The sequence below is a fragment of the Schistocerca serialis genome, chromosome 6 (assembly GCF_023864345.2).
Source record: "Schistocerca serialis cubense isolate TAMUIC-IGC-003099 chromosome 6, iqSchSeri2.2, whole genome shotgun sequence".
In the NCBI taxonomy this organism is placed as follows: Eukaryota; Metazoa; Arthropoda; class Insecta; order Orthoptera; family Acrididae; genus Schistocerca; species Schistocerca serialis.
This window is the reverse complement of record NC_064643.1, coordinates 543,114,317-543,140,362: the sequence shown is the minus strand read 5'-3', so window position 1 is coordinate 543,140,362 and position 26,046 is coordinate 543,114,317. Positions and strand designations below refer to the sequence as shown.

Sequence of the window (26,046 nt, the reverse complement as noted above, 5' to 3'; positions counted from 1 at the left end):
GTGTCCAAAACACACTGGTCATTTTGAAGCATAGCTCCAGGCTACACCATGGAAACATCGACACTAGCTTCACCACGAGACGCACCAGCCTCAACACAAGCAGCATTCACATTCCTGACAACAGTGCCCCCACTGAGAGCACTACTCCACTCACATGAATCACATGATACCCAATTATCAAACAGATATTACTTCACCAGGCATATATTTAGAATGGCGTCCAGCCCTCTCTGTCAGTTCAGTTTGTTGAGCCATTGCAAGCAGTTCTGATGCAGAGTGAACTCCAGGATCTATACCACACAGTTCCAGCAGCTATCCAAACTGGAAGAAACATCACTGCAGCCACTACAAGCAGCCAGACATTGGCCAGTAAACTTTACCTTGTTGACTTGGCTTCCTGTGAGACCTGTTCTGTAAAACTTAGACTATCAACTGTGCTCGGTAGTTGCCACCATTATGTGACTGAATGGACTTGACTTTCCATCAATAAGTACCAGAGCTAACTGATTTCGGAATCATTATTCTGTATAAATGATTTCAGAAACTCCAGTCATTGTGATCTCTTACTACATAGGACAAGAAGGAAAGACTGTTTAAGTCTGCAGAATTAAAATTATTAAGTGTGTGAAGTCCATCAAATAGAAAATTCACTTGATAACACTATAAAATTTTGAGACAGCTTACTTCAGGAGACAAAATTCTCAGTACTGCAGTTAGACACAAACAAAAGTACAAGAAACAGTTGTAGCTTTTGGAACTAGTAGTTCCTTCCTTGGGGAGGAAAAAGGGATAGGATGGGCACTGTCAGAGAGTAAGGCAAGACACTCAGACCCCAGGATGAGAAGGACCCATCTGTTGTGAGAACAAGCAATAAAGAAAATAATTAAATAAGACATAAGAAAGAAAAAAGGAAAAAATAAGAAAAAATATAATAATAATAATGAAAAAAAAGAGAGGAAAGTGTTTGTTGACAGAGGGTAAATCCAGGAAGGTGTCATGATGCAGGATTTGTTCGAGAACATATTCCCATCAACAGATTTTAGTAAAACTAGAACTGGGTGAGAGGATCTAAAGAGCCCATAAGATGTAGCAGGCACTCAGGTCCTTGTCTCATGCTATTCAGCATTTGCAACAAATGACTTCTGAATGTCCCCAAGGTAAACAGCTTTTCTACATCCGCTCATGAAATTACACAGTTTACTGATAGTCAGTTCTATATGAAACACTATCAATGGCGAAATGGTATTTGGTAAATGAAGTGCATGGTTTCACAAGTTGTTCTGCAGTCAATAATGTATCACGCAGGAGTAGCAGAGCGGGAGTAAGTGGAGGTGGGTGGTTGTTTTGGGGGAGATTTTACAGTAGAAATGACTGCAGGGATAGGAACCTTGGGGTAAGAATAATGGTGTGGGAATGCCATGTGGTGTGATAAGGATATTACAGATGTTAGGAGAGTGACAGAGGGTGAGAGTGTGGGGACACTATCAATGAGAGATAATCTCATTTCAAGGCTGGACAAGAGAAAGTCACAGCTCTGCCATAGTAATATATTGAGGCATATAGGGCCTGAGTGGCACTAGGTAACAAGAGATGTGCTTCTGATATTTTTAGTAGTGAAAGTTATACTAGTTAGACAGTGAGAGAAGGACGCTGCATAAAAATTTGTTTGTAAATGGGGAAATTTTCAGGAGAGGACAACTGTGAGATGTTGTTAGCGTACTTCTTGGGCTATTAAGTGGTGGATCAGAAATGCCAGCCCTTGATGATTATGCCTTAGTGACGAGAATGTTTGACGTGGAAGAGGTGGCAGCTGTCAGAATGTAGGTATTATCGGTGATTGGTTTTCATATGGATTGAATGAGTTGTAGGTCAACATCAAGGAAGGTAGCTTTGATTTTGGAAAAGGACGAGATGATTTTTGGCTGGGAAAAGATGTCAAGGTGTTGCAGGAAATGGAGACGTTTTTTCTCAACATGGGGCCAGGCCACAAACATGTTGCCAATAAATCTGTATCAACCCAAGGGCCCATCTTTTGAGTCTTGAGAAAAGCCTCTTTCTGAGGCTCATGAAAATGTTGGCATAGGATGGTCCATCCCAGTTGCCACAGAAGTCCTCAAATGTGACATAGTTATGAGTAAGGATAAAGTTGGCTAGAGTGACAATAAATGAGGACTTTCAGGTGTCCATTGGGAGGACAGTGTTCTAGGTCTGAGAAGCCATTTGTGTGTGTGTGTGTGTGTGTGTGTGTGTGTGTGTGTGTGTGTGTGTGTGTGTGTGTGTGAGCAGAGTAACATCAAACCAAGGGTGACAAGGAGGGTTTCAGGTGGGAAAGGGATAGGAATGGAACTGATACATTTCAGGAAGTGTTTAGGTTTTTTGAACAGAGTGGGTGCTGGTTGTTGATGCTTGCCAACAGGGCTGAAGTGCAGTCAGTGGAAGCTATGAAGGCATCTGCTATGGCCAGTATGGTTGATTTGTGTATTTTGGGAAGTAGGTAGAAGGTTAGGGTGCACAACTCAGGAATAGGAAAGAGTTCTGCAGAAGCAGTTGTGATTTCTCATAAAGAACCTAGGGTTTTAAGGATTTTCTGCAGCTCAACAAAGATGGAAGGAGTGGAACAGTTTTGTATGTCATGGAATCAGGGCTGACCATGTTCCTAAGCCACATGCTCCTCACAGTCAAGTGCCACACTAATGGTGCCTTTCTCTACATAAATTATGATGATAGAGCAGTCTGCCTTCAGATCATGGAAGCTTTGACTGAGCTAGGGTAAGATGTGTACTTTCACTAATGTTTTTCAGAAAGGACTGAGAGATCAGTTTGGTATTTGGGTGGTCACTGTTCTAGGCAGGATTCAATGCTCACTTTGTTGATTGTGTGTTGGGACTGAGTGGTGAAGTAATATTGTGAACTGATGTTACAGACAAATGAAGGGTGATCATTGAGTAGGCCAGTGTGATTGCATTTCACTTTGGGACTGAAGACTATGCCTTTGAAAAGAACAGATGTCTCAGGACTGGAGAGGGATCTGAATGAGAGGCTTGAGACTGACTGTAGAACACGATTGTTTGATTTTAGCTACAGTTGTGTTTGGGTGGAGGATGTTCTGGGATGGGACGTTAAAGTGTGTAATACATATTATTTGTGGAGTAAATTCACGGACGTCCTGTAGCAACCTCTTCAAAGAACTGGGTATACTAACTACTGCCTCTCAGTATATTTACTCCTTAATGAAATTTGTCCTAAATAACATATCTCTTTTTTCAACAAACAGCTCAGTTCATACATACAAACCAGGAACAAAAATGATCTGCCCAAGGACTTAAAAGCACTTACTTTAGTTCAGAAAGGGGCCCACTACTCAGGAACACTCATCTTCAATAATTTGCCAGCAAACATAAAAAATTTAGTTACAAATAAAGATCAGTTTAAAAGGAGCCTGAAAGTCTTACTAGTGGCCAACTCCTTCTACTCCATTCATGAATTTTTTAATAGAAACAAATGATGTATTGTATATATTCATACTATTAGTATTGTTATTTCAGCTTTAAAAAAAAAATTGACATGTTCCACATCCACGAGGATCTCCTCAGCATGGATCTATGGAATGAAAAACTAATCTAATCTATCTAATCAGAAGGAGACTAGACTGGCTCATTGGGTAGGATAGACAGTTGTTAGTGGCAGCATTTTAAGAGGCGTCTTCCAAAACTAAGATATGGTGACCAGTATTTAACTGATGGTAGGACTGAATGATGTTTCACACATGCAGCGCTGTCTGCTGACTCTTTGGAAAAATACTGCAGTATTGGTTTGATTCAGTAGTCATTTGCCAGTCAGTGAGAGCAGATCCCAATGGTCAAGATCCTGCCAGCTGTAAATAGTGTGGTGTGATTAGATTTTTGCTGCCAAAAGGATCTTCAGCAGCTGAAATCCATTATGAGTTATGCCTAGTGTATGGATCTGAAATTATGACTATAATACTGCCAATAAAAACATTTTTCATAAACTTATTTTTTTAATGACCAATGGACCTTAGTATTGGAAAACACCTCATAGGTTGTAGTTGGTGAAGACAGAGGGTGGGACATTTTTTTGAGATATGTGATGAATATAATGGCTTCTTATTTCATGGTGGGAGGTATTCTGTTCAGATTTATTGCTTGTTTAAAGGAGAAATACACTGAGTGCATTAAAACTTTTAAGGGCTGAAAGTTTGGGAGATTTTAAAGAAAGACAGCAGCTTGTGGGAGCGGTAGTTGGCAGAGGTTATGTAATGGTGGAGGTAATACTTGTACGAGAAAAAGAATAGTACGATGAGCATTTATACAAAGGCAAACTAGGAACTAAAAGAATGTTGAGAAACTAGTAAGACTGCAAAGAAATGGAAAGAACATTAAATGTAGAAAAAGTATAGTCAAACAAGAAAAAATTGTCAATAAATAAGGAAAAATTACCATCAAACAGAGACAAAAGGTCATCCAGCAATGAAAGTGGACTGCCAAACAATGAAAGTAGATTGCCAAACAGTGAAAAGAGGTAATCAAACAATAAAAATTGATTGCTGAACACTGGAAAAGAAAGGAATATTGCCAAATAAAAAAATTATCACCAAACAAAGAATGGTTGAGGAATATGAATTAGATACTGTTACTGACTTACTGAACATTCACTACAGTTAGCTCAAGGAAACTCATTGCCTGGAAACACCACATTTGGTACTTGAATCCTCCTACACAATACTAGCCTTCCCAAACTCCTGAGATGGGAACTTGCCTTCCAACATATTCTTGCATCCAACTTCATGTTTGTTTCCCCTCTTCACCAAAATAGATGGGTCATTCTGGTCTTGGAGTCTCAGTAATCTGCATTTCCTTTCTAATCTTCCTTAACCTGACCCTCTATCATCCTTGAGAAAGCTAATAGTGCTGAAAGTTATGGTAGTTTCTTGTACTTTTGTATTGGTATGTACGTGCATTACTAAGAATTTCTCCTCCAGTACTGACCACCCATTCTGTCTCATAATTTTATAGTTTTATTAGGTGATGAGTAAGGTGCAGTACTAGCCTCACATCAGAAAACAGTTGAGGAATATAGTTGAGATGAGTGAAGTGAGAGAACAAATTTGTGGGAGCAAGACTGAGGCACAAATATTTGAATATTGCATAATCATATAAATAGTTGAAAGACTCTAAAAAAATAAGCAACTGAGAAAATAGCTTAGGGTAGTGTAATGTGCTTATGCCTGAGCTTCCAATCATAGACAGTGATGGCAAATGGTAGTGTAGATTCTTGATATTGCATTATATTCCCAAGTACAAAAATAATTGAAGATAGTTCTCAGTGAAAGACAGCATAAGTATGAGTCATCCTTAATAATTAAAACTTGACAAAAGGATATGCAAAGCCCTACTGGAAGGATAAGATTTAGAACCAAAGGCTGATGATACAATGAAATTTTTAACTTTCCTAGATATCTTGCAGACCAAATTACTGTATATGAGGTGGGTGAGAAAAGTTATGAGACTGACAGCAATGCAAGCAATCTTGCAATGCTGTGTTTTGCTACTTGTGAAGACTGGTGTGTTCATCTCTTCTTGAAATTCAGACTAAGTTTCAGCTCAGTACAGTCATCATGTGATTTTTGAGAGCACCTTCAGTGAAATTGTGTTATTGCTGTGTGTTACAAAATTGGAAAATCAGTATTTAGAGCAATGTTATGCCATCAAGTTTTGTGTTAAACTTTGGGAATCCTTGAGTGTCACCTTTGAAAAGTTGAAACAGATGATGAGGAACATCCCTGATCACAAACCCAAGTTTTTCACAGGCATATACCATTTTTGGATTTTACCCAACAATAACAAAGTGTGATGATATGACAGAGACCAAACACTTCTGAGTGTGAGGAATTACAACAGTAATAGTTGCTTTCCCATTAATATACTTAAATGTTTATATTGAAACATTCTGGTGCATTACACTCAGTAACTGAAATAAATGGCACATGAAAGAAATACAAATAATGATTTATTCATAATACTGAGAGGTTTTTTATGCTTACCAATGGCAGCCATCATCCCTTTAATAAGTTCTGCTTCAAGTGAAGCTATTCCTCGATAGTAAGATGCAAGTATCATTTGTTCTGCTGTGAGGCAACCATCTGCATATGCACAACCCAATTCACCAACAGAGTGACCAATTATACCATCTGGATGTATTTCAAGTTTACATAGAATGTCGACTAATGCAATCTGTAATGCAAATTGCAGCACAATATCACATAAATTTGTAATATCCCATAAAAGTATGTACTGTGTCAATCCACATAATGACAGAAATAACTCCTGGGATTCTAAAGATAACAAATAACAAACAGATCAAATGGTTGTAGTACTTATAGATACACAAAGCACAAACAATGCATTTCTTTCCTTTTTCAATCAGATTTAGCACATCACTCAGACGTTATTAGTGATGTGGCAGTGCTGAGCTCATCCATGGAAGCTGCTCATGGCTGCAGATGATATTGTAGAAATACATTACATTAAATACAATCTTGAATAAGTTACTAATTTTGAATCTGTGGTGCTCGCCTGACATGGTCACATTACTAAGTTAAAATGACAGTGCTGCAGACATAAAGAAGAGGTTGTATGCAATCTGTGGTGAATGGTTTGAATGTTCCAACAATTTGTGCTTCACATCATTCAGTTTATTATACTCAAAACTACGTTTTGATGATTTCTAATCCAAATGGTCCAGATGTTATACATCTGCCAGTTCTTGTTGTACTTTATTCTTTCAAGTAATTAATAAGAAGAATGCCTCTTACATTCCAGAAAACACTGGTCAAAACATATCTGGAAGAAACTATTTTTTGCTGTAAGACTATCAACCACAGTGACAAAGCAGTGCACAAAATCATTTGTATTCTTTTGACAGTGGTGCTAAGAGTGCTTAGAAATTTGTTTTCAAGTTTCTAATTGGTTGGTATTTAACAAATGAGGCATTCATACAACACAAAACTTTCTTGTAGTTAATGGCTACAGCACAGTTGTCTGTGCCTTAAGACTGTGTTACTCTCAGTTCTGCTCCTGCAGATGTAGGTATTCCTAGACCTATGTATCCTACCGGTCTTCCATCTTGCTTTAATCTCTATAGTTGTCAGCATACAGTTTAAATTTAAGAAAAAAAATGTTACGATAACATAATTTTTACACACACACACACACACACACACACAGATATATATATATATATATATATATATATATATATATATATATATATATATATATATATATATATATATACTCCTGGAAATTGAAATAAGAACACCGTGAATTCATTGTCCCAGGAAGGGGAAACTTTATTGACACATTCCTGGGGTCAGATACATCACATGATCACACTGACAGAACCACAGGCACATAGACACAGGAAACAGAGCATGCACAATGTTGGCACTAGTACAGTGTATATCCACCTTTCGCAGCAATGCAGGCTGCTATTCTCCCATGGAGACGATCGTAGAGATGCTGGATGTAGTCCTGTGGAACGGCTTGCCATGCCATTTCCACCTGGCGCCTCAGTTGGACCAGCTTCGTGCTGGACGTGCAGACCGCGTGAGACGACGCTTCATCCAGTCCCAAACATGCTCAATGGGGGACAGATCCGGAGATCTTGCTAGCCAGGGTAGTTGACTTACACCTTCTAGAGCACGTTGGGTGGCACGGGATGCATGCGGACATGCATTGTCCTGTTGGAACAGCAAGTTCCCTTGCCGGTCTAGGAATGGTAGAACGATGGGTTCGATGACGGTTTGGATGTACCGTGCACTATTCAGTGTCCCCTCGATGATCACCAGCGGTGTACGGCCAGTGTAGGAGATCGCTCCCCACACCATGATGCCGGGTGTTGGCCCTGTGTGCCTCGGTCGTATGCAGTCCTGATTGTGGCGCTCACCTGCACGGCGCCAAACACGCATACAACCATCATTGGCACCAAGGCAGAAGCGACTCTCATCGCTGAAGACGACACGTCTCCATTCGTCCCTCCATTCACGCCTGTCGCGACACCACTGGAGGCGGGCTGCACGATGTTGGGGCGTGAGCAGAAGACGGCCTAACGGTGTGCGGGACCGTGGCCCAGCTTCACGGAGATGGTTGCGAATGGTCCTCGCCGATACCCCAGGAGCAACAGTGTCCCTAATTTGCTGGGAAGTGGCGGTGCGGTCCCCTACGGCACTGCGTAGGATCCTACGGTCTTGGCGTGCATCCGTGCGTCGCTGCGGTCCGGTCCCAGGTCGACGGGCACGTGCACCTTCCGCCGACCACTGGCGACAACATCGCTGTACTGTGGAGACCTCACGCCCCACGTGTTGAGCAATTCGGCGGTACATCCACCCGGCCTCCCGCATGCCCACTATACGCCCTCGCTCAAAGTCCGTCAACTGCACATACGGTTCACGTCCACGCTGTCGCGGCATGCTACCAGTGTTAAAGACTGCGATGGAGCTCCGTATGCCACGGCAAACTGGCTGGCACTGACGGCGGTGGTGCACAAATGCTGCGCAGCTAGCGCCATTCGACGGCCAACACCGCGGTTCCTGGTGTGTCCGCTGTGCCGTGCGTGTGATCATTGCTTGTATAGCCCTCTCGCAGTGTCCGGAGCAAGTATGGTGGGTCTGACACACCGGTGTCAGTGTGTTCTTTTTTCCATTTCCAGGAGTGTATAATAGAGGGAAACATCCCACGTGGGAAAAATTATATGTAAAAACAAAGATGAGGTGACTTACCGAACGAAAGCGCTGGCAGGTCGATAGACACACAAACAAACACAAACATACACACAAAATTCAAGCTTTCGCAACAAACTGTTGCCTCATCAGGAAAGAGGGAAGGAGAGGGGAAGACGAAAGGAAGTGGGTTTTAAGGGTGAGGGTAAGGAGTCATTCCAATCCCTGGAGCGGAAAGACTTACCTTAGGGGGAAAAAAGGACAGGTATACACTCGCACACACACACACATATCCATCCACACATACAGACACAAATATGTCTTTAAATACGTCTGCTTGTGTCTGTATATGTGTGGATGGATATGTGTGTGTGTGCGAGTGTATACCCGTCCTTTTTTCCTTTTTTCCCCCCTAAGGTAAGTCTTTCCGCTCCCGGGATTGGAATGACTCCTTACCCTCTCCCTTAAAACCCACATCCTTTCGTCTTTCCCTGTCCTTCCCTCTTTCCTGATGAGGCAACAGTTTGTTGCGAAAGCTTGAATTTTGTGTGTATGTTTGTGTGTCTGTTGACCTGCCAGCACTTTCATTTGGTAAGTCACATCATCTTTGTTTTTAGATATATTTTTCCTACGTGGAATGTTTCCCTTTATTATAACCATATATATATATATATATATATATATATATATATATATATATATATATATATATATATATATATAAAAAACAAAGTGGGTGTGTGCGAGTGTATACCTGTCCTTTTTTCCCCCTAAGGTAAGTCTTTCCGCTCCCAGGATTGGAATGACTCCTTACCCTCTCCCTTAAAACCCATATCCTTTCGTCTTTCCCTCTCCTTCCCTCTTTCCTGACGAAGCAACCGTTGGTTGCGAAAGCTTGAAATTTTGTGTGTGTGTTTGTGTGTTTTTTTATTGTGTCTATCTACCAGCGCTTTCCCGTTTGGTAAGTCATGGAATCTTTGTTTTTAATATATTTTTCTCATGTGGAATGTTTCTTTCTATTTTATCATATCATTAATTTGAACCCAACAATTACGTTTGTTATTGTCATTGTTGCATTTCGAAATCTTTTCTGTCATCTTACTTTCTCTTTTTGTTTGTACAAGTAGTTTCACTTTGTATTCATCTTCCCTTTTTTCCATAATCTACCATACATTTTATCCTGCCTATATATACTCAATAATACGTAATTTACTTCCAAACCATAACCTAAAAATTTTTAACGCATTCAACATTACCGCTGCTATGAAATCCACTGTTCCCAGTTTACAAACATTTCGTGTAACCTCGTGAATACTATTTCACAGCTTCAGTTCCTTTCACCCATTAAACAACGATTTCAGCTATTTCGAACAGCTTTCATTTTATTTCCATTCCTGTTTCTTTCCCACATAACCGATCATTTTTTAGCAGCTTCCCACAGGATTAAACGTTATTATTTCTTCGTTAGGCAATTGTTAGCCTCATTTTCATAATCTGCCAGCACATAACCAGTCCTTTGAATACATTTAAACGCAGTTTTTTCGAAATTTTCCTGGATTTCTCCACCCTTTAATGTGTTTTGGAGGCAACACAACTACCTAACCTTTGTACACATCGTTGTTCACCAACCTAAGTTCAGCAAAGGATCAACATAGCTCATCTCAAACTAACACTTTTTCTACTTTTTTCACACCTTTATCTCTCCCCATATATTTTTATTTTCACTTTAGCCTCATGTTATCCTTTCCATCTTCTAATACCATGTCACCCTCACAACATCCCTACAATGACCCCATTAAATTTTATTTACATTCCCTCCGCAAACATGTCTTCACCCGAGCCAGATTATGCTCCCACATTTTATTTACTCAGGGTTGTCTGACATTTAGCATTACCCCCAAAGGCCTCACACTTAAAGTTCCCATCTCTGGCTGTAATCCTTCTTTCCATCAGTCCCTATACCAGTTCCAAACTGCACAATCCATATCCCTCACCCACCTAATCCTTCACCTACACATCGACTCAGCCAATGAACACACCCGTCAACTCCTGTCCCTAATCAAAGTTCTCAATCTTTCCTCTCCCACATCCATACCAGCTGTTCAGAGCATCCTCCTACAGGCCAGCCACAAATTAGAACAGCATGCCACCCTCCACCTCAAAAAACTATCCAATCTCCTGGTTTCCCACCTCCGGAAAGGCAACTCACTCACCCTCCACAACCTTTCCAACAAACCTCAACCTCCTCTCATTGCACACAGACCCAGTCTCTCCCATCTACTCAATCTCCCACTTCCAGCTCCACTCCCCCCAACACCTCAAAATTCTAGTCAACACAATCTGGAACCACAACATCCCAATTCAGTAGTTAACCTTTCCTCCAAACCTCTCTCCCAATCCGAAACCTCTGTCCTATCCAAAGGCCTCACCTTCAGCCCACTCCCAGATGGACATGTGTGTGTGTGTGAGTGTATACCTGTCCTTGTTTCCCCCTAAGGTAAGTCTTTCCGCTCCCGGGATTGGAATGACTCCTTACCCTCTCCCTTAAAACCCACATCCTTTCATCTTTCCCTCTCCTTCCCTCTTTCCTGATGAAGCAACCGTGGGTTGTGAAAGCTCGAATTTTGTGTGTGTGTTTGTGTTTATTTGTGTGTCTATCAACATACCAATGCTTTCATTTGGTAAGTTACATCATCTTTGTTTTTATACAAAAAAAAAAAAAGAAAAAATGAGCAGTGTCCAGACTTTTCCAGAATTGGGCCAAAACGGCAAAAACACGGGAATGTGAGTTGGACAATCTCTGGCAGCTTCGATCTACCACAAAACCAGATGATGTCCAATGAGCCAGAGACATACTCAAAAGTGCCACTGATGCCTCCCTATAAATGTCAATCACACATCTTCATTATCATCTGATGTCCAATGCACACCCCCATGCACTGCTAAACATGTACTCTAGGTCTCTATTAAAAATATTCTAATTACAACTTGGTCTAATCTCAGCCATCTCTTTTATTGCATAACAGTATGATGACTTGTGGTTCAAGCCTTTGTATTTCCAAATTATATTTGATGCCAGTTCTCTAGGCAGTGTTTTGTCACAGTTGACTTCTCCAGTTCCCTTTGTTTTACGCGGTGTATAAGTTCAGTACAAACATAGTGTTCATGTACATTGTTCAGCATTCTGGCATCTCACCCTACACCTCTGGAGTACCCAACTCATTTTACTGCTTTTTAGCCCCATAGTGCAGAAGAAACTTTCGTGGTTTGGGCTCTTTAACTGAGTCAGGAGCACCCTTCATCAGTTGCAAGTGACAGCATCTAATATATACTGTAGAGCCAAAGAAGCTGGTACACCTGCCAAACATTGTGCAGGGCCCCTGCAAGTACACAGAACTGCCACAACATGATGTGGCATGGACTCAACTAATGTCTAAAGTAGTGCTGGAGGGAATTAACACCATGAATCCTGCAGGCCTGCCCATAAATCTGTAAGAATACAAGGGAGTGGAGCTCTTATCTGAACAGCACGTTGCAAGGGATCCCAAATATGCTCAGTAATGTTTGTGTCTGGGGAGTTTGGCGGCCAGCACAAGTGTTTAAACTCATCAGAGTGTTCCTGGAACCACTCTGTAGCAGTTCTGGATGTGTGGGGTGTCGCATTGTCCTGATGGAATTGCCCAAGCCTGAAAGGAATGCACAATGGACATGAATGGATGCAGGTGATCAGACAGGATGCTTACGTACGTGTCGCCTCTCAAAGTCATATATAGATGTATCAGGGGACCCATATCACTCCAACTGCACATGCCCCACACCATTACAGAGCCTTCACCAGCTTGAACCTGCTTACATGCAGGGTCCATGGATTCATGAGGTTGTCTCCATACCCATACACATCCATCCGCTCGATACAGTTGGAAATGAGACTCATCTAACCAGGCATCATGTTTCCATCATCAACAGTCCAATGTGAGTGATGACGGGCCCACGCGAGGTGTGAAGCATTGTGGCATGAAATCATCAATGGTACATGAGTGGGCCTTCTGCTCTGAAAGCAAATGTCAATTATGTCACATTGAATGGTTCACATGCTGATGCTTGTTGATGACCCAGCATTGAAATCTGCTGCAACTTGTGGAAGGATTGCACTTCTATCACATTAAATGATTCTCTTCAGTTGTTGTTGGTCCTGTTCTTGCAGGATCTTTCTCCGGCCACAGCGATGTTGGAGATTTGATGTTTTACCAGATTCCTGATATTCATGGTACAGTCATGAAATGGTCATACAGGAAAATATGCACTTCATTGCTACCTCAGAAATGCTGTGTCCCATCACTCATGCACTGACTATAATACCACATTCAAACTCACTTAAATCTTGACAACATGCCATTGTAGCAGCAGTAACCAATCTAACAACTGTGCAAGACACTTGTTGTTTTATATAGGCATTGCCGGCCACAGTACAAAATTCTGCCTGTTCACATGTGTTGTTGTTGTTGTTGTGGTCTTCAGTCCTGAGACTGGTTTGATGCGGCTCTCCATGCTACTCTATCCTGTGCAAGCTTCTTCATCACCCAGTACTTACTGCAACCTACATCCTTCTGTATCTGTTTAGTGTATTCATCTCTTGGTCTCCCTCTATGATTTTTACCCTCCATGCTGCCCTCCAATACTAAATTGGTGATCCCTTGATGCCTCAGAACATGTCCTACCAACTGATCCCTTCTTCTAGTCAAGTTGTGCCACAAACTTCTCTTCTCCCCAATCCTATTCAATACCTCCTCATTAGTTATATGATCTACCCATCTAATCCTCAGCATTCTTCTGTAGCACCACATTTCGAAAGTTTCTATTCTGTTCTTGTCCAAACTAGTTATTGTCCATGTTTCACTTCCATACATGGCTACACTCCATACAAATACCTTCAGAAACCACTTCCTGACACTTAAATCTATACTCGATGTTCACAAATTTCTCTTCTTCAGAAATGCTTTCCTTGCCACTGCCAGTCTACATTTTATATCCTCTCTACTTCTACCATCATCAGTTATTTTGCTCCCCAAATAGTAAAACTCCATTTCTACTTTAAGTGTCTCATTTCCTAATCTAATTCCCTCAGCATCACCCAACTTAATTCGACTACATGCCATTATCCTCGTTTTACTTTTGTTGATGTTCATCTTCTATCCTCCTTTCAAGACACTATCCATTCCGTTCAACTGCTCTTCTAAGTCCTTTGCTGTCTCTGACAGAATAACAATCTCAATTCTTTTGTTTCCTTTACTGCTTGCTCAATATACAGATTGAATAACATTGGGGACAGGCTACAACCCTGTCTCACTCCCTTCCCAACCATTGCTTCCCTTTCATTTCCCTCGACTCTTATAACTGCCATCTGCTTTCTGTACAAATTGTAAATGGCTTTTTGCTCCCTATATTTTACCCCTGCCGCCTTCAGAATTTGAAAGAGAGTATTCCAGTCAAGGTTCTCAAAAGCTTTCTCTAAGTCTACAAATGCTAGAAAAATACGTTAGCCTTTCCTTGATCTTGCTTCTAAGATAAGTTGTAGGGTCAGTATTGCCTCACATATTCCAATATTTCTACGGAATCCAAACTGATCTTCCACGAGGTTGGCTTCTACCAGTTTTTCCATTTGTCTGTAAAGAATTCGCATTAGTATTTTCCAGCTGTGAATTATTAAACTGATTGTTCGGTAATTTTCACATCTGTCAGCACCTGCTTTCTTCGGGATTGGAATTATTATATTCTCCTTGAAGTCTGAGGGTATTTTGCCTGTCTCTTACATCTTGCTCATGAGATGGTAGAGGTTTGTTAGGCCTGGCTCTCCCAAGGCCGTCAGTAGTTCTAATGGAATGTTGTCTACTCCCGGGGCATTGTTTCAACTTAGGTCTTTCAGTGCTCTATCAAACTCTTCACGCAGTATCGTATCTCCCATTTCATCTTCATCTACATCCTCTTCCATTTCCATAATATTGTCTTCAAGTACATTGCCCCTGTATAGACTCTCTATATACTCCTTCCACCTTTCTGCTTTCCCTTCTTTGCTTAGAACTGGGTTTCCATCTGAGCTCTTGATATTCATACAAGTGGTTCTCTTTTCTCAAAAGGTCTCTTTAATTTTCCTGTAGGCAGTATCTATCTTACCCCTCATGAGATAAGTCTCTACATCCTTACATTTGTCCTCTAGCCATGCCTGCTTAGCCATTTTGCACTTCCTGTCGATCTCATTTTTGAGACGTTTGTATTCCTTTTTGCCTGCTTCATTTACTGAGTCTTTATATTTTCTCCTTTCATCAATTAAATTCAATATTTCTTCTGTTACCCAAGGATTTCTACAAGCCCTTGTCTTTTTACCTACTTGATCTTCTGCTGCCTTCACTACTTCATCCCTCAGAGCTACCCATTCTTCTTCTACTGTATTTCTTTCCCCCATTCCTGTCGATTGTTCCTTTATGCTTTCCCTGAAACTCTGTACAACCTCTGGTTTAGTCAGTTTATCCAGGTCCCATCTCCGTAAATTCCCGCCTTTTTGCAGTTTCTTTAGTTTTAATCTACAGTTCATAACCAATAGATTGTGGTCAGAGTCCACATCTGCCCCTCGAAATGTCTTACAATTTAAAATCTGGTTCCTAAGTCTCTGTCTTACCATTATATAATCTATCTGAAACCTGTCAGTATCTCCAGGCTTCTTTCATGTATACAACCTTCTTTTATGATTCTTGAACCAAGTGTTGGCTATGTTTAAGTTATGCTCTGTGCAAAATTCTACCAGGCGGCTTTCTCTTCCATTTGTTAGCCCCAATCCATATTCACCTACTCCGTTTCCTTCTCTCCCTTTTCCTGCTACCGAATTCCAGTCACCCATCACTACTAAATTTTCGTCTCCTTTCACTATATGAATAATTTCTTTTATTTCATCATACATTTCATCAATTTCTTCGGCATCTGCAGAGCTAGTTGGCATATAAACTTGTACTACTGTAGTAGGTGTGAGCTTCGTGTCTATCTTAGCCACAATAAAGTGTTCACTATGCTGTTTGTAGTAGCTTACCCGCACTCCTATTTTTTTATTCATTATTAAACCAACTCCTGAATTACCCCTATTTGATTTTGTATTTATAACCCTTTATTCACCTGACCAGATGTCTTGTTCCTCCTGCAGAGTGAAAATCTCATTCTGGAAACTTCCCACAGGCTGTGGCTAAGCCATGTCTCCGCAGTATCCTTTCTTTCAGGAGTGCTAGTTCTGAAAGGTTTGCAGGAGAGCTTCTGTACAGTTTGGAATGTAGGAGATGAGATACTGGCAGAAGTAAAGCTGTGAGGACCGGGCATGAGTCGTGGTTCAGTAGCTCAGATGGTAGAGCACTTGCCCGCGAAAGGCAAAGGTCCCGAGTTCGTGTCCCAGTCGGGCACACAGTTTTAATCTGCCAGGAAGTTTCAGATGATTGTAGTTTTCTCAGGTATAACAAACACAATCAGAGAGATTTTGAGGTGCAAAGCAGGTAGAAATGAGCCTATCTACTTCCTTGACCCACTTCAGTTTATCACCCATCAGGATGCCTAGGAAGTTCACACATGGAGCCTCAAAAATTGTGTGCCCATTATGTCTACTTCCGACACCTATAAGTCATTTTTACCTGTCTCAAATTGCATAACATTAGTCTTTATTAGATCAAGTTGTATACTGTGAACCACTTCTAAGCCTCTTCCACTACTCCATGACTGTGTCCGATATGCATATGTTTGAGCACCTTAGAGCTATATTGTGATGATATCTTCCAACAGAGAAAATTTCATATTTATTTTCACTATGTAAAGTGGCATATGAAGGAGATAATCATATGTTTATATATAGATACTTGAAAAGACAGAATTACCAGTGTTTCTTGAAATATTAGCTTGTTGTTGTTGTTGTCTTCAGTCCTGAGACTGGTTTGATGCAGCTCTCCATGCTAGTCTATCCCGTGCAAGCTCCTTCATCTCCCAGTACCTACTGCAACCTACATACTTCTGAATCTGCTTAGTGTATTCATCTCTTGGTCTCCCTCTATGATTTTTACCCTCCACAATGCCCTCCAATACTAAATTGGTGATCCCTTGATGCCTCAGAACGTATCCTACCTACCAATCCCTTCTTCTAGTCAATTTGTGCCACAAATTTCTCTTCTCTCCAATTCTGTTCAATACCTCCTCATTAGTTACGTGATCTACCCATCTAATCTTCAGCGTTTTTCTGTAACACCACATTTCAAAAGCTTCTATTCTCATCTTGTCCAAACTAGTTATTGTCCATGTTTCACTTCCATACATGGCTACACTCCATACAAATACCTTCAGAAACCACTTCCTGACACTTAAATCTATACTCGATGTTCACAAATTTCTCTTCTTCAGAAATGCTTTCCTTGCCACTGCCAGTCTACATTTTATATCCTCTCTACTTCTACCATCATCAGTTATTTTGCTCCCCAAATAGTAAAACTCCATTTCTACTTTAAGTGTCTCGTTTCCTAATCTAATTCCCTCAGCATCACCCGACTTAATTCGACTACATTCCATTATCCTTGTTTTGCTTTTATTGATGTTCATCTTATATCCTCCATTCAAGACACTGTCCATTCCATTCAACTGCTCCTCAAGTCCTTTGCTGTCTCTGACAGAATTACAATGTCATTGGCGAACCTCAAAGTTTTTATTTCTTCTCCTTGGATTTTAATACCTACTCCGAATTTTTCTTTTGTTTCCTTTACTGCTTGCTCAATATGCAGATTGAATAACATCGGGGAGAGGCTACAACCCTGTCTCACTCCCTTCCCAACCACTGCTTCCATTTCATGTGCCTTGACTCTTATAACTGCCATCTGATTTCTGTACAAATTGTAAATAGCCTTTCGCTCCCTGTATTTTACCCCTGCCATCTTTAGAATTTGAAAGAGAGTATTCCAGTCAAGATTGTCAAAAGCTTTCTCTAAGTCTACAAATGCTAGAAACATAGGTTTGCATTTCCTTAATCTTTCTTCTAGGATAAGTCGTAAGGTCAGTATTGCATCACGTGTTCCAACATTTCTACGGAATCCAAACTGATCTTCCCTGAGGTCGGCTTCAACCAGTTTTTCCATTCGTCTGTAAATAATTCGTGTTAGTATTTTGCAGCTGTGACTTATTAAACTGATAGTTCGGTAATTTTCACATCTGTCAACACCTGCTTTCTTTGGGATTGGAATTATTATATTCTTCTTGAAGTCTGAGGGTATTTTGCCTGTCTCATACATCTTGATCATGAGATGGTAGAGGTTTGTCAGGACTGGCTCTCCCAAGGCCGTCAGTAGTTCTAATGGAACGTTGTCTACTCCCAGGGCCTTGTTTCAACTCAGGTCTTTCAGTGCTCTGTCAAACTCTTCATGCAGTATCGTATCTCCCATTTCATCTTCTTCTACATCCTCTTCTATTTCCATAATATTGCCTTCAAGTACATTGCCCCTGTATAGACCCTCTATATACTCCTTCCACCTTTCTGCTTTCCCCTCTTTGCTTAGAACTGGGTTTCTATCTGAACTCTTGATATTCATGGAGGTGGCTCTCTTTCCTCCAAAGGCCTCTCTAATTTTCCTGTAGACTGTATCTATCTTACCCCTAGTGAGATAAGCCTCCACATCCTTACATTTGTCCTCTAGCCATCTCTGCTTAGCCATTTTGCACTTCCTGTTGATCTCATTTTTGAGACATTTGTATTCCTTTTTGCCTGCTTCATTTACTGCATTTTTATATTTTCTCCTTTCATCAATTAAATTCAATATTTCTTCTGTTACCCAAGGATTTCTACTAGCCCTCGTCTTTTTACCTACTTGATCTTCTGCTGCCTTCACTACTTCATCCCTCAGAGCTACCCATTCTTCTTCTACTGTATTTCTTTCCCCCATTCCTGTCAATTGTTCCCTTACGCTCTCCCTGAAACTCTGTACAACCTCTGGTTTAGTCAGTTTATCCAGGTCCCATCTCGTTAAATTCCCACCTTTTTGCAGTTTCTTCAGTTTTAATCTACAGTTCATAACCAATAGATTGTGGTCAGGGTCCACATCTGCCCCTGGAAATGTCCTACAATTTAAAACCTTGTTCCTAAATCTCTGTCTTACCATTATATAATCTATCTGATACCTTTTAGTATCTCCACGATTCTTCCATGTATAGCTAACTGAAGATAAAATGGTAATGTTTTCTGTACATGCAGCACACTGAAGAAATCTTCCATTATAAAAAAAAGTTGGTATATAGTGTATCAGACCATGCAGTTTCATCCTATAGCCTCAACGGGAACTACACCTCATACCCTGACATTCCCTTGCAGGGTTACTGAAAGCTGAATTCTATATTAGACTGAAGGAAATCCAAGGTGAATGAAATATCTGCATACTAGATGTTGTTGTTAGCAATTAGGCAAATTAGAAGAACAACTATGAGAAAAATTTCTGGTATATTAAGAAAACCAGAAGCAGTAAGTAAACAATAAGCAAAGTACAAAAGATATTTTTGGACACAAAGTGTGTGCCCATTTATACCAGACCTGTCCCAAAATATCTGTTGTATTTTACTTATTGTTTACTTACTGTTTCTGTGTTTCTTAATACACCAAAAGTTTTTCTCATAGATTTTCTCTCTAATGCCACAATGGCCAAAAATTTGTGTCATGTCATTACATGTTGCTTATTACTGCTTATGCATGTTCTTGACTGCTATCATACTCCAAAATGAAATTTTCTCTCTGTAGCAGAGTGTGCACTGGTATGAAACTTCCTGACAGATTAAAACTGTGTTTCTGACCTACCCAAACTCAGCAACTTTGCCTTTCATGGGAAAATAAACTATCAACTAAGCTACCCAAGCATGACTTACGATCTATCCTCACAGTTCACAGAAGCTCTCCTATGAAACTTGTGGGACTAGCTCTCCTCAGAGAACAGATGATATAATAGTCACCGTAAGACTTTTCTTAGCCTTTTTGGCGCTAGGATGGTAAGTGTTTGAACTCCAAGGCAAAGCAAACTTATTTTAAAACCTAAATCTATGCTTAACTTCTTCATCACGCCAGATCTCTTGACTGAAATGAACTCATCACTCTGCTGCAGCATGAAAATTTCGTTCTGGTAGCATTCTCAAAGCTGTGGCTTTTCCATGTCTCCACAATACATTTTCTTCCAGGATTCTAGTCTTGCAAGTTTTAAGAATAAGTTCTGTGAAGTTTGAAAGGTGCCAGATGATGTACTGGTGGAAGTAAAGCCATAAGGACAGGTCATGAGTCATCCTTTGGAGGTCATTTGGTAGAGCACTTGCCTATGAAAGGCAGAGAGGTCCTGAGTTCAGGTCTTGATCTGCTAGGAAGTTCCGTATCAGTGGCCACTCTGCTGCAGAGTGAAAATTTCATTCTGAAATATGAGAGCAGTCAAGGGCATGCATGAACATTAACAAACAACATATAGTGACATGACGCAGTTTCTTGGCCACTGTAGCATTGCTACCTTGCCTCCAGTGTCAATAAACTAGGTTGTAAAATTCAAAATTCTTCTTAAAACAATACAAGTATGGAAATCTGCTTGTGGCCCCTGTCTGGCCACTACAAAAAGATTAAAAAGAAAGTATTTCATAGGTGTTTTAATACTAAAATCATGACATGATACTTTGAGTGACAGTTGTCTTGGTAGCTTCCAAAGATAGTAAAAAATGATACCTTCATTACAATGTATGCAGATGACACTTCAGGCCTTTGTTGGGGAAAAGATATTCTTAATCTCAGCATAGAGGTAAAAAAATTTATAGATAATGCAAAGGAAAAGTTTGAAAATGACAATCTAAAAGTCAACTTACAAAAAAACAAATATAATCCCCTTCAATGTTGGTGATTTGCAAACTTGTATAGATTCTCAAGATAGTAATATCGTAGGGAAAATCTGCAGCGAGTGTAAATTCCTAGGTATATGCATAGATAGCAAACTACTATGGACACAAAAAATTGACAATGTATGTGCAAGGCTATCATCAGGCCAGTATGTTTTAAGAAGAATAGCTCCATATGTCAATACCCAAACAATGAGGATGATGTATTTTGGTTTAATACATCCATTTCTAGCATATGGTCTTGCACCAGGGGGGGGGGCTTCCAAAACTCATGTAGATCGAGTATTTAAACTCCAGAAAAAAGCCTTGAGAATATTAGGCAAAAAAGATGCTAGAACGTCATGTAAGGAATTGTTTATAGAATTTAAAATTCTGACTATCTATTCACTGTATATGTTTGAAACAATAGTATTAACTGTAGAAGACAAGAAATATACCTGTCGTAATGCAGAAATTCATGATCGCAATACTAGACAAGTACAAAATTACCATATGATACACAGAAGACTGAAAAAAAAACTGCAAACAGTCCATATATTAATGGAGCAAAATACTTCAATGCACTGCCAAATGAACTGAAGGTAATAACTGGAGAGACCTTCAAAAAACATCTAAAATCATGGCTCACTGAGAAGTGCTTCTATAGCCTACTGTAGAAACTAAAATCTAAAGTATTATTATGTCAAATAATTTGGACTACCCCCCCCACCCCCATGAACCATGGACCTTGTCATTTCATTGGTGGGGTGGCTTACGTGCCTCAACGATACAGATAGCCGCACCGTCGGTGCAACAACAATGGAGGGGTATCTGTTGAGATGCCAGACAAATGTGTGGTTCCTGAAGAGGGGCAGCAGCCTTTTCAGTAGTTGCAGGGGCAACAGTCTGGATGATTGACTGATCTGACCCTGTAACACTAACCAAAACGGCCTTGCTGTTGTGGTACTGCGAACGGCTGAAAGCAAGGGGAAATTACAGCCGTAATTTTTCCAGAGGGCATGCAGCTTTACTGTATGATTAAATGATGATGGTATCTTCTTGTGCAAAATATTCCGGAGGTAAAATAGTCCCCCATTCGGATCTCCGGGTAGGGACCACTCAAGGGGATGTCGTTATCATGAGAAAGAAAACTGGCGTTCTAAGAATCAGAGTATGGAATGTCAGATCCCTTAATAGGGCAGGTAGGTTAGAAAATTTAAAAAGGGAAATGGATAGGTTAAAGTTAGATATAGTGGGAATTAGTGAAGTTCGGTGGCAGGAGGAACAAGACTTTTGGTCGGGTGAATACAGGGTTATAAATACACAATCAAATACAGGTAATGCAGGAGTCGGTTTAATAATGAATAAAAAAAAATAGGAGTGTGGGTAAGCTACTACAAACAGCATAGTGAACGCATTATTGTGGCCAAGATAGACACAAAGCCTATGCTTACTACAGTAGTACAAGTTTATATGCCAACTAGCTCTGCAGATGATGAAGAAATTGATGAAATGTATGATGAGATAAAAGAAATTATTCAGGTAGTGAAGGGAGATGAAAATTTAATAGTCATGGGTGACTGGAATTTGACAGTAGGAAAAGGAAGAGAAGGAAACGTAGTAGGTGAATATGGATTGGGGCTAAGAAATGAAAGAGGAAGCCGTCTGGTAGAATTTTGCAAGGAGCATAACTTAATCATAGCTAACACTTGGTTCAAGAATCATGAAAGAAGGTTGTATACATGGAAGAACCCTGGAGATACTAGAAGGTTTCAGATAGATTATATAATGGTAAGACAGTGTTTAAGGAACCAGATTTTAAATTGTAAGACATTTCCAGGGGCAGATGTGGACTCTGGCCCCAGTCTATTGGTTATGAACTGTAGATTAAAACTGAAGAAACTGCAAAAAGGTGGGAATTTACGGAGATGGGACCTGGATAAACTGAAAGAACCAGAGGTTGTACAGAGTTTCAGGGAGAGAATAAGGGAACAATTGACAGGAATTGGGGAAAGAAATATGGTAGAAGAAGAATGGGTAGTTTTGAGGAATGAAATAGTGAAGGCAGCAGAGGATCAAGTAGGTAAAAAGACGAAGGCTAGTAGAAATCCTTGGGTAACAAAAAAGATATTGAATTTAATTTAAAAATGCTGTAAATGAAGCAGGCAAAAAGGAATACAAATGTATCAAAAATGAGGAAGTGCAAAATGGCTAAGCAGGGATGGCTAGAGGACAAATGTAAGGATGTAGACGCTTATGTCATGAGGGGTAAGATAGATACTGCCTACAGGAAAATTAAAGAGACCTTAGGAGAAAAGAGAACCACTTGCATGAATATCAAGAGCTGAGAAGGAAACCCAGTTCTAAGCAAAGAAGGGAAAGCAGCAAGGTGCAAGGAGTATATACAGGTGCGATGTTCTTGAGGACAATACTATGGAAATGGAAGAGGTGGTAGATGAAGATAAAATGGGAGATATGATACTGCATGAAGAGTTTAACAGAGCACTGAAAGACCTAAGTCAAAAGCAGACCAGCAGAAGGACAGTAGAGGTAGCTATAAGAATCTTATTATTCTTCATCAAAATATCAGAAGTCTCAAAAGTAAATTAGAGTTTTTATCTGTAAATTTAGGGGACATGGACACTGTTGACCGTCCTCATGTTTTATGCCTTACTGAGCATCATGTAACAGTTGGAATTGATGGGCTGCAGCTTGATGGGTATGATCTAGCTACTCATTACTGCAGAACAAGTAAGGAGAAAGGTGGTGCTGTAATTTATATAGACAGTAAAATCATTTATAAATCTTTAGACCTAAGTAAGTATTGTGTAGATCAACATTTTGAAGTTTGCGGGACTGAAATTTCTGCAAAGGACATGTTACTTACTGTGCTTGCAATTTACAGAGCTCCAGCAGGGAAGTTTTGCATCTTTATGAATAAGTTAGAATCTCTTTTGACCAAATTGTTCTCTAAAACTAGAAATTTAATAATTGTAGGTGACTTTAATGTCAACTTCTTAACTGATAACAACCTCAAAACTGACCTGGACCACTTAATGAATTCTTACAACTTGGCTGCGATGGTTACCTGGCCCACTAGAGTTACAGAAAATTGCAAGAGCCTTCTAGATAATATTTTCATTGACAAGAATAGAGTCAACAGTGTTAGTGTGAGCAAAGTAATTTATGGCCTGTCTGACCATGATAGACAACTTCTGAAAGTAAATAACATCAGTTTGTGCAATAAAATCTCCCACACCTATAGGTCCTATAGATGTATAAACACTGAAACTGTGTCTGCCTTTAACGACTATTTGTCACAGATAGATTGGGAGCCAGTGTACAGCACATCAGATGTTAATGATAAATTTAACCTTTTTTTAAATGAATTTATATCTGTATTTGAAATGGCTTTCCCAAAAAAAACTGTCAGAAAGAACAATGAGGTTTCTTCCAGTAAACCATGGATTACTGGAGGTATAAAAATTTCTTGCAGGACTAAGAGGGAGTTACATGCCTCACTAAGAGTATCAAATGATCCCCTTGAAAGGTCTCATTTTAAGTTATATTGTAAAATTTTAAAAAGGGTGATAAACAAATCCAAGAGCCTGTATATTAAGTCTGAAATTGATAAATCTGAGAACAAAATAAAAGCAGTTTGGAATGTTATAAAGAGAGAGTGTGGCAAGAGTAACAAGAATGTTAATACCACAGAGATAAGCTATAAGGATGAGGTTATTCATAATCCTGTAACAGTTTCCAACATATTCAACAATCACTTCATAACTGCAGCAGAACAAGTAGGTTGTAACGGTTCCTTAAATGCTGCTACGCATTTATTACACAGAGCTAACCCTAACACGTATGACCCAATTTGTATTGCCCCAGTTACTATTACTGAAGTTAAAAATACCATCAAGGCCTTAAAAAATAAAAATTCCACTGGTATTGACAACATTTCACCAAAAATACTGAAGCATTGTAGTGACCACATATGTCAAGTCCTGTGTCACATTTTTAATGAGTCTATCCAGCAAGGTGTTGTCCCAGAGAGATTAAAGCTTGCCGTTGTGAAACCACTTTTCAAGAAGGGTGACAAAACTAATTTATCTAACTACCGTCCAATATCACTACTAAGTAGTTTCTCAAAAGTATTAGAGAAACTAATGTATACAAGAATTGTAGAACATCTTAACAGCCACAACATACTCAACAGAAACCAGTTTGGTTTCCAAAAAGGTAGATCAACTGAGCAGGCTATTTTTTCTCTCACAAATGAAATTCTAGAGTCAATAAATAATAAAATGTCACCTATTGGAATTTTTTGTGACTTGTCTAAGGCCTTTGACTGTGTGGACCACAACATTCTCTTACATAAGGCTAATTTTTATGGCTTGCGAGGTAGCATTGGTAGATGGATAGAATCATATCTGCAAAACAGAAAACAGAAGGTGATAATTAATGGTGCCAATGATAGTCCCATTTCTTCTGATTGGGGCACATTAAAGTGTGGTGTGCCTCAGGGGTCCATCCTAGGACCTTTGCTTTTCCTTATCTTCATCAATGATCTCCCACTTTGCACAGACACCGAGTGTAAATTTACTCTTTTTGCCGATGACACCACTATTCTGCTTGAAAGTCGAACTAACAGTGACCTAGAAAATAAATGTAATGCTGTACTCGTTGACATCCTACACTGGTTTAAGTGCAACGGACTAACTCTAAACATTCAGAAAACTCAGTATATGCAATTTCACACATCTCAACAAGAAAATGAAGTATGCCACTTAAACTGTGGTAACCAAAATATACTACACTGTGAATCATCTAAGTTCTTGGGCATTCTAATTGATGGCAAGCTGAACTGGTCTGAGCATATCTTAGACCTACATAGAAGGCTCAGTGTGGCAACTTATGCTCTGCGTGTAATCACCCCCATTGGTGATGAGGACGCTACTAAAGCTGCCTACTTTGGTTATTTTCATTCTATCATGTCGTATGGCATAATATTTTGGGGCAACAAGCCTTTAGCCAAAAAAATATTTACTGCACAGAAGAGAGCTGTTAGAATCATGAGTGGTGTTCATCCAAGATATTCTTGCAGAAGTCTGTTTCATAAGTTACAAATATTAACACTTACCTCTCAATTCATATTTTCTTTGATGATTTTTGTTTCTAACAACCTATCTCTTTTTAAAACTAATAGTGAATGTCATGATCATAATACTAGGTCTAAAAATGATCTACACAGGGATCTGAAACATTTAAGTCTTGTTCAGAAAGGTGTTCATTATTCAGCCACAAAAATTTTCAACTCCCTTCCATCAGGTATTAAAGATCACATTAATGTCTTACCTACTTTTAAATGTAAATTGAGAGAATACCTAATGGTAAATTCCTTCTATTCTCTTGAT

General features: G+C 39.8%; 1 protein-coding gene across 1 annotated transcript in view; it reads right to left on the bottom strand.

Moving 5' to 3' along the window:
- The window catches only part of LOC126483828 (fatty acid synthase-like), a 394,620-nt gene that overhangs the window by 232,528 nt on the left and 136,046 nt on the right, over nucleotides 1-26,046 (bottom strand). Inside the window, exon 11 of the mRNA XM_050107027.1 lies at nucleotides 6,062-6,251. Within this exon, the coding sequence (XP_049962984.1) occupies nucleotides 6,062-6,251 (190 nt within the window). The remainder of the gene's footprint in view (nucleotides 1-6,061; nucleotides 6,252-26,046) is intronic.